This window comes from Fukomys damarensis, unplaced genomic scaffold, assembly GCF_012274545.1.
Source record: "Fukomys damarensis isolate Sample0158 unplaced genomic scaffold, DMR_v1.0_HiC HiC_scaffold_4, whole genome shotgun sequence".
Classification (NCBI taxonomy): Eukaryota; Metazoa; Chordata; class Mammalia; order Rodentia; family Bathyergidae; genus Fukomys; species Fukomys damarensis.
The window spans coordinates 7,929,246-7,943,096 of record NW_022900916.1 but is presented as its reverse complement, the minus strand read 5'-3'; the positions used below and the strand labels follow the sequence as shown (position 1 = coordinate 7,943,096).

General features: G+C 40.3%; 2 protein-coding genes across 9 annotated transcripts in view; one reads left to right on the top strand and one right to left on the bottom strand.

The window, feature by feature from the left end:
- The window catches only part of Fbxl13 (F-box and leucine rich repeat protein 13), a 273,523-nt gene that overhangs the window by 105,288 nt on the left and 154,384 nt on the right, over window positions 1–13,851 (top strand). For all 8 annotated transcript variants that reach the window (XM_033756570.1, XM_033756578.1, XM_033756577.1 and 5 more), the window contains one exon: window positions 10,872–10,924. In XM_033756570.1, the coding sequence (XP_033612461.1) occupies window positions 10,872–10,924 (53 nt within the window). The remainder of the gene's footprint in view (window positions 1–10,871; window positions 10,925–13,851) is intronic.
- Window positions 1–13,851, bottom strand: part of Lrrc17 (leucine rich repeat containing 17) — a 32,984-nt gene that overhangs the window by 6,918 nt on the left and 12,215 nt on the right. The window contains exon 2 of the mRNA XM_010636981.3: window positions 7,631–8,540. Within this exon, the coding sequence (XP_010635283.1) occupies window positions 7,631–8,405 (775 nt within the window). The 5' untranslated portion in view covers window positions 8,406–8,540. The remainder of the gene's footprint in view (window positions 1–7,630; window positions 8,541–13,851) is intronic.

The following is a 13,851-nucleotide window of genomic DNA, read 5'->3' as shown; positions in this document are numbered from 1 at the left end:
GTAGATAGTGCTGAACCCTATGCAGTCCATGTTTTTTCCTGTATGTACATCTCTATAATAAAATTTAACTCATAAAGCAGGCACCGTAAGGAGCAGCAACACCTGATAATAAACTAGAACAATATTTCATTATTAACAGTGTGCTATAATAAAAGTTATCTAAAATTTTGATTTGTTTTGGAATTTTCCATTCAATATTTTTGGATCCTGTCTGACTACATGTAACTGAAACCACAGAAGATACTGTATCTTCTCTTTCCCCTGGATGTTAAAGTTCAAGAAAGAAGAGTCCTGGGCCAGGGATTTGACTCAGTGGTTCTGCTGCCTGCCTTGTAAGCACAAGGTCCTGAGTTCAATCTCAGCTATCATAAAAAAGAAAGAAAAAGAAAAAGAGTCCTGACTTGCAGCCCCTGCTTGTTCTTCAGCCACCTGTTCCTGAATCCTTGTGATGTTATTTATATTCCACCACTCCCTGACTTTTCCTGGTACAGCAGTGCCTGGGTGGACTGCTCAGGACAGGGAAAACGGCAATGGCAGTACGAACCCTCATGATGATAATGATGGTGATTATGATGATGATAATGGAAAGGCCCTGGAAAGAGGACCCCCAGTTATTTGCTCAAAGTAGTAGGAAATCAAGACTCATCTAATTTTATCTTTTACTATTTGTGTTCTATCTTTAAGTTATGCTTTTCAAAAAATTAAAGCTGTATCTGTTTTATATTTTAGTACAATATTCTTTCTCTTAATCTTTAGCAAAATATTCTGAAGAGATCTTACTCAATTTTAATTAGGGCAAGAAAGGCCTGTGGAGAGAAACAAACCTGTTCCCAGGAAGGAATATCAGAAGCAAAAATAAATATCCCAGTTAATTGGCACTTGAGAAATAGCATGACCAGTGACTTCCTGAAGAACTAGAAAGTCTTAGAACTAGGAACTGTAAAATATATTTATGAGAGATGCTATCTATTCATACACAATGCCACTTTTGAAACAGAATGAATCAAACCTATCAAATATTAAATTTTAAAACCTTGTGATATCCTAGTCTGTGGTCTAGTTATACTCAAAATGAATTGTCTTTTTTTTTTTTTCTGTTTTCTTACTGGCTCAGAATCCATGCTCTTTAATGTGATGGTGTTGGAAGTTCCTTCTTTAGTTTATGCTGTTAAATTTGCTTTCCTTTCTTGATGGGGTCTTACTATCTGCATACCTATTGCTTCTGTTCCAGGTTTTCTTCTAAACTTTAAATGACAAAACCCCTAGGAGCTAAGACCTATTATTATCCTCACTTTACAGAAGAGGAAACTGAGGCGCAGAGAGGTAGATAACTTGTCCACAGTTACCTGGCAGTGACTTAAACAGACATGTTGTCCCCAGAACTTATGTTGTTAATGACTATGCTCTGCTGTCCATCCCCATTATCCTTCTGCTTCATTTACACTGCCCACCACCTAGAGGCCTCAGGCTAGACATATTCAGGTAAGTAGGGGTAGAAGAGAAAACAGGGTGGAGTCAGAAAATTGGAACAACCGTGAGACCTTTCTGGTCCTGGATTAAAGAGGCATCTCCTTATTGCCAAAGGAGTAACAATAGTAACAATAATAATTAATAATACTACTTCCTGCTTTCTGTTTCTCAGTGGTACTTATCACCACCAGAATCTACATTTTCTTGATTTTTTTTTCCATGGAAGTTTCATGATGGAGGCTTAGAATAGTGCTGAAAATATCAGAGTCAATAAATCAGTGGTGTGCAGTAGGCATCTTCTAAGATGGAGGCCAGTGACCCCTGCTAATGACAGTCATTCCTTTGTGTACGCTTCTCCTTCAGGTATGGTCTGAACCTAGTGACTTGTTCCTAACTCACAGAATGCAGCCAATGTGATGGATGTTACTTCTGTGATATTAGGTTTCAAGAGATGATGACCCTCATCCTGCTAGCAGGTCTTCCTTTTTCTGGCTTTGATGAAGCAAGCTGTAGAATCAGCTTGAGAGAGGCCCATATGGCAAGGAGTTAAGGATAGCCAACAGCCTGCAAGAAACTGAGGTCCTCAACCCAACACATTCCAGCACCCACGTGAGCTGAGAAGAGGATCCTGCCTCACTTAAGCCTTCCAAGGTGATCACAGGCCTAGTTAACACCTTGACTGAGCCTTGTGAGGGATCATGAAGCAGAAGACCCAGCCAAGCCACCCCTGATTTACTGACCCACAGAAAGTGAGACAAAAAGTGCATGTGGCCTTAACTGCCAAGTTTTGGGGTAGTTTGTTATATAGCAATAGATAAATGATAAATAATAAGAGCTCATTAAATATTGAGTATAGTGATTTGGGACTATCTAGGCTTCTTGTAATAAAAGTACTTTGAAATTTGGAGGTGGTGTTATTTCTGTCTTCTGGTAAGACATTGTTCTGTTTGACCTAGAATTGTGTCTACCAATAGAGAAGACAGATTTTAAGAATTCAATTTATTACAATATTGCAACCATGGGTGATCCTCCCTTTAGGAAGCATGACCCTTTCAGGAGAGCTGTATTGGTGTAGCACTCCATGTAAAAAAGATGGAGATCCTAGCAATATTTGAAAATCTCTGACAGTTGAAGTATCAGGAAATACAGAAAAAATAATATATTGACATTCAGAGCTTGAAATGATTATTGAGACTGTCTATAGCATCTTCTTTTTTTTGGGTGGGTACCAGGGATTGAACTTCGGTCATTGCGCTTGCAAGGCAGGCCACCGAACTGCTTAGCTAAATCCCCGGCCCCAGCATCTTCTTATAGAAGGCTTGAGTTTTATTTCTACACCCAGGGTCCCACCTCCTCTCACTGCCTCCACTGTTACCACATTGTCCAAGCCACCATCACTTCTTGTCTGGCTGATTTTGATGGCATTCTAAGCCCTTAGGATCCTGTGGACACATAACCAGACAATGTCACTTTTCCACATGGCCGAATCATCTCGTGCTTTCCCATCTCACCATGGATAAAACCCAGCACCTCACTGAGGCCATAGAAAGATACTATAGCTATGTCACCACGGTCAGCACTTACTGGGTTCTGGAAGCTGCCTGTTTATCAGGATTTGCTTCCTGAACCCACATCTGTTGGGCTGGACATGAGGGTGGATGACAGAGCAGCCACTGTAGGACAAACTAAAGTGGGTTAACCACAAATACATGCATGGAAAAAGATGATTGTAAGAGCTCCCTGGAGCCAGGCTTAAGCAATGTGGGAGGCTTCTGGATGTGGGAGAAAGAAGGAACCAACTTTGGAGTTTTCATACCACAGGTCATACCAGGAAATGCAAACCCAGGCTTTACTAGTATGGCTTAGAAAAGCATGGAAAATCTTTTTTGTTGTATTGATGAGTAAAAATAATTCTTTAGTTCTTTACCGTAGAGCTTGAATGAGAATGGCAAATAGCAATGCAAAGAATGTTTGCCTTTGATGAAGAATATATAAATAGATATTTCCTTAGGCCAAAACATCACACATCATCAGTGTTCCATTTCTAGACCAGGCACCACATGGTATCCACATTTCATACTTACTGCTACCCAAAAGTTTCGATAATGCCTCAAAAAAATAATATAACATTTGTGCTTGATCATCAGCCCACTACCAGTCTTGCCCCTCCTCCAGCCAAATTTGTCTGACTTTGAGAAGGAAATAGGAAAACTGCTCCATGTAATTCCCCCATTTTGTAGACTGTCATGGTTGTCAGCAACCTCAGAACTGATTTGAAGAGCTGGCAGTAGTAGTGAGGCATAAGTGGCCATGTTTATTACAAATAAAAAATTCTTAAACTATTGTTTAAGCTAGGGGCAAAATTGTGCCTTTACCTTCAGAGGCAGCTAGGAACAATTTTCTGAAATAATTCTTCACAGCCTGACCTTCAAAGTAAAACTTGTAAATTCTTCTGGTAAATGTGAAGCTAAAAGCAGTCAAAACTCTTACTTTCATGTGTTCTTGGCTAATTGGTTTACCTTGATGTGGCATAAACGTGCCTTTCAACTATTCCCACATCTCATTCCCTTTGAAAGACTAAGTTTTGTTGGCAAAGTGCCTGCCTCTGAGGGAATAAAGCTATTATTTTTTTCTTGCTGTCAGATGTTTAGGGCAAAAACAGTGATCTTTGAGGTCTGCGGGGTTGAATTGGCACACCCTATGGACACCATCTGACTCAGAGCAAGTCAGTTGAGAAAGGCTCCGTTCCTGAGAGAGGAATCTGCTCACAGGTTCTATGTGATTGCGGGCGGGGTATTCTTGTACAGTTTCCAAGGGGAGGAATCCTCCTCTCCTGTGGATAATAACAGTCCTTCTTTTAGGGTTGTGAGGAATAAATGATAATGCGTGTAAACTGCTATGTCCCATGGCCACAGAGCGTTTAGAGATAGATGATGGCTCTTATTCATTAATGTCACCATTAGTTCCTCTCAGGTTGACAAGCTATAGGCTGCTTTAGGTTCTATGCTGTGTCTAACATGCAGGCCACAATCATCAAAAGTATTACTGTGCTCTGGCAGGGAGCTAGGGGTGGACATTGCTGAACATTTGTTCTTAGTATCTGGCATTTGTTACCTACTTAGAGACTGGAATAAGGAAAATGAGAGTGGACTGAATTCAGGTTTTCATACTTGAATTCCAGCTATGATTTTAAACTTTCCTGTTTTTGTTTTTTAAAGGTTGCTTAAATTACTGCTTTAAAAGATCAAAGGCAGCTCAATCATCATCATTAATTTAAAAGACATAGCCCTGGGCCAGGAAAGACCAAAGGGCATTTAATAGGCAATACCTGTGCCTTTAAGTTTATAAGAATTAGCAATATATCAAAGCATGAAAAATAAATGATCAGTTGAATCAGTAGATTTCTAAAAGCCACAACAAAAGCCAATTACATTGATTAAAGAGAAAACTACTTTTCCTTCTATAATCTGTAGCATTGGTTCTGCCTGGGAAGAATGTGGGGGAGAGGGAGATGGGGAGAAGATGGTTAACAGTTACAAGGAGTAGGAGAAATAACTTCTAGTGTTTCCTAGTACAATAGGGTAACTATGGTTGACAACACTTAATTGTATACTTCAAAATAGCCAGTGGAGAGGATTTTTGAGTGCTGTCAAGGCAAAAAGATGATAAATGTCTGAGGTGACAGATGTACCAGTTACCCTAATCATGTATATGATACATTGAAAAAGCACTCTATACCCCATAATATGTATATTTACTATGTGTGAACTAAAAATTTTAAAATGCATGTATTTAAAGGCTGAAAGTACAGGCTTTCAATTACAGAGTTACTAACATTTAGGGGCGGTCAAGTTGTCCTTTAATGTCTGACCTAATATGGTATATACTGAAAAGTTTGCACATCATGTTTATATTGCATTCCAATAAATATTACATATATTTTTTAAGTAGGGGAGGATGAATTTTGGGGGCATTTCTGGAAAGTTGTGCATATACAGTAATAATTTGAGAAAAGAAAGCAATAATTATAGCTGGTGCTTACCAATCAAAACATTTTATGGGCCAGGGATGATGGTACATGCCTGTAATCCCAGGATTTGAGAGGCTGAGGCAGGAGGATTGCAAGGCCAGCTGGGCTACATAATGAGTTCAAGGCTGGCCTGAACTACATAGTAAGACCTTGATTTAAAAAATTTTTTAAATGGAAAAAAACCACAAAAGCCGAAATAGGCTTTTTGAAGGGAAGGAATGGCCCAAGAGAAAAAAGGAAGACAGATATTTTTCTGCTATGATTGCTCTTGCTAGAATACAGTGTAGTGTAGCTGTAGAAGTCTTAAGTTTTGTGTACATGATATTTTTCTCAGATCATTAATGAACTCAACCCTTTTTAAATTTCCTCTTCAGCATCTGATGCAGAGAGGGCAAATTTACTCAAGCTCGATGGAGGAGCCTTGGTAATATCAAGTGTTCTCACCCACTAGGATAATCACTTAGTATTTTTTTTAATGTATAATTTTAGTTTATAATCTGTCACAAAGGAAACCCTAGTAAAGCATGCTCTCAGCATAGAGCCCTAACTATTCACCATAACAACATCAAGGAGGTCCACCCCATCTTGCCACAGAGAAAGTGCATGTGCCGACTCTTCTGGATTTCACTGGTGCTCACTTGTTGAGGCAGCAGCTTGTTTGGACTTGTTGGTTAATTCTGGGAGACAGAGGGAGGCAGTAGGAATCTCACAGGCACCGGGTCCAGTAGAACAGGGTTCAAATCTTAGCTTTGCTGCTTACCTGTGAGATCTGGGCCTGGACCTCCTTGGGCCTCATTCTCCTCCTCTAGACATGAGATACTGCTACCACCTAAGGTTGTGGATCTCATGGGAGGCTTTTGGTTGTGAGCATTTCCTTTCAAATTTAGAGGAGCCCAGCCCAGCATGTCTCCAGTTATGAGGCATAACTGTTCCACTGTGGCACTGGATTGTGTACAGTTCACAGAGTGTCTTAGCAGATGTCTCTGTGCCGTGGTGTTGCCTTCTAATCAGGCACCACCTTCAGAGTTAGGAAGAGAGCAGTAGGACTTGTACACAACTTTTCTGAACAATATACCTCTGGCCAAGGCACCTGATTTTTCTACATTAACAAATTCCTGACTTCTGTTTTCTTGAGAGGGTCTTCTAGGGCTCTTTTAATCTTCCCCTTTGCTTGCTCTCAAAAAAACAAAACAAAGCAAAACTTCTCAAAGTCAATGGAAGAAATGATACCAAGCTCTATAATATGACTAATTCAGTGACATCTGGCTTTAATGTTACACGTTATTAAACCATGCCAGAAATAACATCTATAGACACTGCCACATGGCTTACTATCATGGAGTAGATGAGCACTTCTGGGGTCATGCTTGGATAGCATCTGTCTTTGCTAATAGCTCAAGAGCATTATGAAACTCTCCCATCTTTTTTTCAGTCCAGGGATTTATTCTGTATGCACAAATCCTGCATAGCACTGTGAGATGGAAAACCCTATAAGGATTGGTAGGGAATAGGTCATATTCTAGATGGATTTCCTTAGTGTCATAGTTCTTGGATGCAGTATTTTGTTTAATTATTTAAATTTTTTTGTCTTGTTCTGGATAACTTGGGAACAACTAAACTGTAGGATGTTAGTGTTTATTAAAACCCTGGGGCTAAATGATTGAAATAGAGGAGCACATCACTATACCACTTGGCCTCTATTTCCAAGTGCTGTCTTCCTCCTGCTCTGCAGATGGTTGTCCTTGAGGTTGTCTCCCGCAGGTGCACACCGTGGTTTACCTTTATAGGTATAGGTACAAGTAAGGCTTACATAACATTTGCACTTGTTTTCGTTCCCATTTCTTTATCTACATAAATTAAATTGGATTTAAGATCAAAAAGATCCCTTGCAGCCACAGCTTATAATGGGCAAATGATTAGGAACTGAATAGCAGCCCCTGCTGGGGATACTTTCTGTCCCCCATTGTCCCCTAATCACAAACCAGAAAGCCTGGAATAGAGTCCTTTGTCACTGGGAAAATGTTTCTGATGGAAGAGACAAATCCCAAGATATGACGGGTGCAGGGAGGGTATTAAGACTCAAGTGTTTCTAACAGCTCATGAAAATGAAAACTTAAGGAGTGCACAAACCTTTCCTTTTGCAGTCCAGCGTTTGTATGGGGAACACGTAATTGTGGCACAGAGTTGAGTCTGCCTCAGGTCTGATGACCGGGGGTCTCCCTGACACTTGGGGTCTTGGGTCCAGTTGCTCCGTTTCTTCCTCACTACACAACTCTTCGGATTTAAGCTGCAGCAGTTTTTTATTTTTTAGGGCTTGCGGGCTTTCACACTTGGCATAGTTCCCCAAATTTCTGTTCCTTGGAACCTGCAACATGGAAACGAGCGTTTCTATCTCGCAGGTACAGTGCCAGGGGTTGTCATAAAGACGCAGGTAGCTCAGGAGAGGCATGTAGATGAACACCTCCTCCGTCAAGACTTTGATCTGGTTGTGCTGCAGTAAGAGGGTGGTGAGTTTATTTAAACCAAAGAACGCCTCGTCCTCAATTTTGGAGATCTCATTCTGCTGCAGGTCCAGGCTCTTTAGCTTTTTAAACTTGGAAAACATGTTGCTCTTCAATATACGGATCTTGTTTCTTGCTAACAGCATATGCAGCAGGTCTTGGGGCCAGGCAGGAAGCACATAAACTAATTTTCTTTCCTGACAGTCTAAGTATTTCTCATGGAGATAGGTGTACACATCGCAGGGGTGGCCTGGTGCGTAGCGTTTGACGGGGTGGGAACCCCTCCGGCCCCCGGCTGCCCGGCCAGAGATGGTGCGACTTTTGGCACTGCCAGGGCCGGCCCTGCGCAGCAGCTCAGCAGCTCTGCAGAAGCACAGCAGTAGGATGAGGGTGACCGTGCGCATCCTGACATCCAGCTGGTCCTGATTCCTGGGTCTGACAGATGGAGCCAAGAAAGTAATCCTTTGAAACCCAAGCTTGGACAATTTTAACTAATGTAGTTCAGGAACAATAAGACCCAGCTGGGGTACGTGAAGTCCCTAGGTTGGAATAGAAAAAAATATTAAAAGTTAAAGATCATTGGGAGCATGGTATGTGACAGAAACAGCAACTTGTTCTTAGGCAAAGGACTTCTGGTTTAAGAAGGCGCTCACAGAACAGTGGCATAGAAAGCTCCTTGCCCTCTTGCTTGCCTGGTGGAGCAGACAAATGTTGGGGCCATAAGTTTGAGTGCACTCTTGTCTGCCTGCATGGTTGTGACCCCAGGCTGTTCTTAACCTCATCTCTTGCCTTTAAAATGGGATTTGAATGTGTACCCCTGAGCTTAGCTTTTCCTTTCCTTTCCTGCCTCCCAGCCACCAGTCAGGTTGTGGATGAGCTCTAGTAATGTTCAGACAAGATGGTGCTGTCTCCAGCAGCTCCCACACATCAGTCTCAGATGTCAGCTTCTCAGTGAAGCCTTGTCCTTATAGGGTTCTTTAAAATCGCATCCCCTTCCCTGGCTAGGCACTCCTTGTTTGACTTTTCTCCATAGAACTTATCACCATCTGCCAAAGTAGATGTTTTACTTCATTTATATGCTGTTAGTTTCCTCCAACTAGAAAACAAACTCCCTAAAGGCAAGGATTTTTGTCTGTTTTGCTCATCACTGTATTTCCTTGATCAGTATTTGTTGAATGTATGAATTATGCTCATGTAAGTATTCTATTTTATAACATTCATCTCATTAACTAACTTACACTGTTTTGGGAATCTATTTTCTTAAGTTTTACTGTGATTTACCAAGATCTGCACATTTTTAAGAACTTCTTCATTTTTTAAAAGCTGAAAATATTCCTGGTTTGCATTTATCGCTTAGGACATAGTTCACTCTTGGCAAAGGAAGAAATGTTCAAAATGGGTTTATAACGAATAACACGTCTGTTGTTGTTAGAAGTGGGGCTAGCTTTGTGCTTATGAGCGGCAGATGTATTTTCTGTTCGTTATAGCAGTTCCAGTGCCAGGGCCACCCTGGCCTGTAGTTTTCCTGCTTTGTGGGGTCTCCTCCCCACCTAGAATGCCATCCTCTGTTTCCCTCAAGATTCCCGCATGCTCTGGTTTGTGTGTCTTCCCCAGTGGCTCCCGGGCCTCTGATTGTGTAACACTTTGCCATCTGGCTATTTGCGTACATGTCTCATCTCCTTTGAAAGATCATTTGCTGTGCCGTGGCCTCTGTCCCGGAGCTAATCAGGATTTAGCCTTTCCAACCCTTCGCTTCTGTGCCTACAGTTTATTATAGCTGTCTGTAAATTGTCTAACATAACCTAAAAACCATAACAAATAGTTGTTTGTCATTGTGCATGCAGAACCATTTGGAAGAAATTGTGCTGGTGTCTGCAACTTACTTTGAAATGCATAAAAGTAAGGTGGAATGAAGAATGGATTGAAAATGGGTTGGTGGGTGTACGTGTGATAAAGCAAATACAGTAAAATATAAGTTGTAATCTAGGTGGTGGAGATAGAGGTATTAATTACGCACTTCTTATACATTTTGTGTATGTTTGACATTTTTCGTAATAAAATGTTAAAACAGAAAAAGGTATGCACAAAAGAGCAAGTTTATTTGCTTCCTATTTTTTCCAGAGATCCTAGTTCTTTCTTCCCCTTCTTCTAATTCTCAAACAATGATAAATGTATATCTTTATTTTCTTCTTTTTGAAGCCAAAATATGAGGTGTGATTGAAAAATGGTGTTTAATTTTTTTAAAACATTATTACAGTAAAAGGTACATTGCCATTGACCTCCCTCAAAATAGTTCCCTCACTTCAAACAAACTTATCATCCACACCACTTTCTGAAGCAGTTCTCAGAGTCCTTGTATGTATTTTTAGTTGCACTAGCTGCCTGGATGTCTTGAATTGATTGACTTTGGGAAAGGGCCAGAAGTTGCACAGTGCCAGATCTGGTGCACAGTGACAGATCTGGTGGATTTATAAGGCAGATAAAGATACACTTTATTGTTTTTCTGAGCATGCCTTTTTGTTGGATGGCATCCAGCATGTTCACCATAGTTTTGATCACTCTTCATAATGATACTCATGAAAGAGGACTTCCAGAACTACTTCAGAAAAAGGCAAGAATGATGGTATATGTGCGTTCTCAGTGAGGGAGATTAATGGCAATGTGTCTTTTACTGTAATAATAATTTTTAAATTTAAACATTCAAATACTTTTTGTTTTTATGAGAAAAGAGATCTGTACTTAGAACACATTACTTGCCAAGGTTTCTGTTTATTTTCCAATGAATTGTCACATTGAATATAAGATGGAAAAACTTTAAATTTAAACATCTGTAATATGTTGTTTAGTAACATGTAACTTGTTTGATTTAGGCCACTGTAAAAACTTGCAAGAGTTGAATGTGTCTGACTGCCCAACACTCACAGTGAGTATACGCAGCTTTTTAAAAACTGTTGTTTATAAAACTTCAGACTTCCTATACTGGAAAACTAATATGCAGAGTGCATGCCTATGTGTACATTGAAGGTTGAAAGTGGGAAAAAGAAAACTATATTAAGCATTGGCAAGAAATTTTAGCCTGACTATACGATGCTGTTATTAATCTTATAGATGTATACTCAATGTTGGAGCTGCTGGCTAGTGGAAACCCTTTCATGATTACACAAGGATGGACTGTATTTATATTGCCTGTGCATATGAGACAGGAAAAACTAGGTTCCAGCTGCAATGATCGGCTCATTTTCGTGTTTTTCACAGCTACTGATAGCTGTCTCGGAGAAGATGGAAATGAACGTATATCTCTATGCCTCCTTTCTGGTCCCTGTCCCCAGGCTTCCCTTCTGCCCCAGTCTGTCTTGTAATCTGCAAGCACATAATACTCCCTAAGAGGCAGATCTGACTCCTTCATTCCCACCAACTGCACACTCCTGTCCTCTACACTACTGGATAAAATCAAGGCACCTTAGCACTACTGCGGCTTCGGGGCCCGCTGTGGTCATGCCCGTGCTTCCTTTGCAGCACCGTCTTGCCCTGAGTGTTCCTTACTGCATGCACCAAACCACTCCTCACACTTTCACACTCACTTGTGCTGTGCTCTTTGCTTGGAATGCTCTTTCCCTTTGTCCCTGAACAGCACTTTCCTTTTTGCTGATCTCTAAGGTTTACTCTAACCATCACTCCTCTACCAGAGCATCAGGGCTGGGCTCACTGTGCTCCTTCAGGTCCCTAACCATAATGCTTCTGTCTCCACTAACTCAAGAGACTCAGAGGGCAGGGGCAGGTGGCAGTCACAGCACATAGCACAGACTTTGGTATGTGGGATTTTTGCAGTAATTTGATGAATGCCGCTCTATGAAGATGCCTGGGAAGGTAATGGACAACACTGGTTAGAACTTGACATTCCATCTTGAATTAATGCCTATGTGTAGATCATAATTAACGTTATAAAATCAACCTAGAGAGAAGGGATGAGACAGGGACTTATACCCCAGTGTATATAGTCTGGAGAAACCCTACACACTCGGATATTACATTTGCCCAAAGTGCGTAATTTAGCAGTTTTTGGTATATTCACAGAGTTGTGCAACCATCATAACTAATTTTAGAACATTTTGCCCACTCCTCGAACAACTCACCCCTCCTTAACAGTCACCCCTCATTTTCTCCTAACCTCTAGTCCCATGCAATTCCATTCACTTTTTGTCAGGATTAATGTGTCCCTCTCCTGAGTTACATCTGTTCTATTAGTGCTTCAGCGTTTATACTTTTTTTGGACTTAGGTTTACATGTATAGCTACTCTTTTAGAACTAAGAGCTCTTTGAAATTTTTTTCCACAAAATTTATCTCCCATTTTCACAGCAAAACATTTTTCTGAAGGACAAGGCATAAATAAATGTGTATATAAAAATATTAAAACCCTCAGACTCATCCACTACTTACCCCAATCAAGCATTTGATTGGTTGATGGTTTAGGCATTTAAAGTAGTGGTCTGGTTTCTGTCCCCCGTACCACAGAGAATGGCTTTAGATTAAGTCAGCTAAGTATCTTCCCAGTGGCTTATAATTTGACATAATCAAGCTGTTTCTTTATGTTCAAAACTGCCCTAAAGAGATGGAAGGATAGACATTGATTGCAAAGACCACATTGGAGGAAAAATGTTCCAATTGGTTGTGCTTTCTCCACCAGCAAAGTGAAAATTGGCCCTTTCATTTAGAGAGGTTTAAAATCTTTTCTGCCATACTCTCCAGATGTCTGCTTGTGCCTATAGTGAGGTGTCTTGTCAAATGGACTTGTTCTTTCAGTGCATATTTTTAGCGCTTAATGTGTTATAGATATTCTGATAGGTTTAAGGGGGGATTTTAAAATGAATTAATTTTCAGTTCTTGCCCTCAGAGAGCTTCATTTCTGAACATGATTTTTAAAAGATCATACTTTTTACATTTTGATTTTCTAGTAGGAAAGCCAAAGCAATGCATCTGCATTGAATTTGTTAGCATCAAAGTCCTGTTCAATTTTGGAGCCTATAAAGGGCAGATAATTTTATCCAGCTACATTTTGCTATTGTTTTTCCCTTTGAGACATAGACTGGGAGAAAGACTTCCATTGAAGGAGTTGGGTGACATTCATTCAATGACAAATCATTCAAGCTTTGATTTCTAAGCTTGAGAACGAAATGTATCACATCCAAGAGGATTCCTGCATGTACACCATGGATACATTCATAAACAATTTTGCATTCAAAACAGTTTTTACATTTATGTGTTTAAATGTTTGGGGATTACATCTTGAACTCTGTAATACTGAGACTAGATTGGTATGAACGTGTTCATATGTCCAGGCTCCTCTGGACAGGAAAATGCAGAGAATGGAGCGCTTTCTCATCTTGGTGGAAAGTCAGATTCCTGTGGTGCACAGACTACCCTCTCTTCCTCCTGCTCCTCACATTTTATATTCTCTGTGGCTGCGCTTTTTAGGGCAAATGTGACTCCTTTTCCTCCTCTCCTTTCTCTATCTTATTTTCCAAGGTCTTTCAAAAAGGGCACAATCACTTTGATGCCTGACTGGTGCACTGAACATTTTTCCATGCTTTAAAATATTTTTATTAATGCCCATTAATTTTACAAAATATGGGGTTCAATGTGGTCTTTTGATACATGAGCACAACATATTTTGATCATATCCATCCCCCAAAACCCTCCCTTATACCTTTTCCCTGCTAGTATTATTCCTTTCCTCTTATCTAATAACAGTCTTCCTCACACTGAATATCTTAAAACATATTTATATGCAAACTACAGCATCAAGGATGACTCTGCTGCCAGTGTATACCTTAAGATGTGCATACACATTT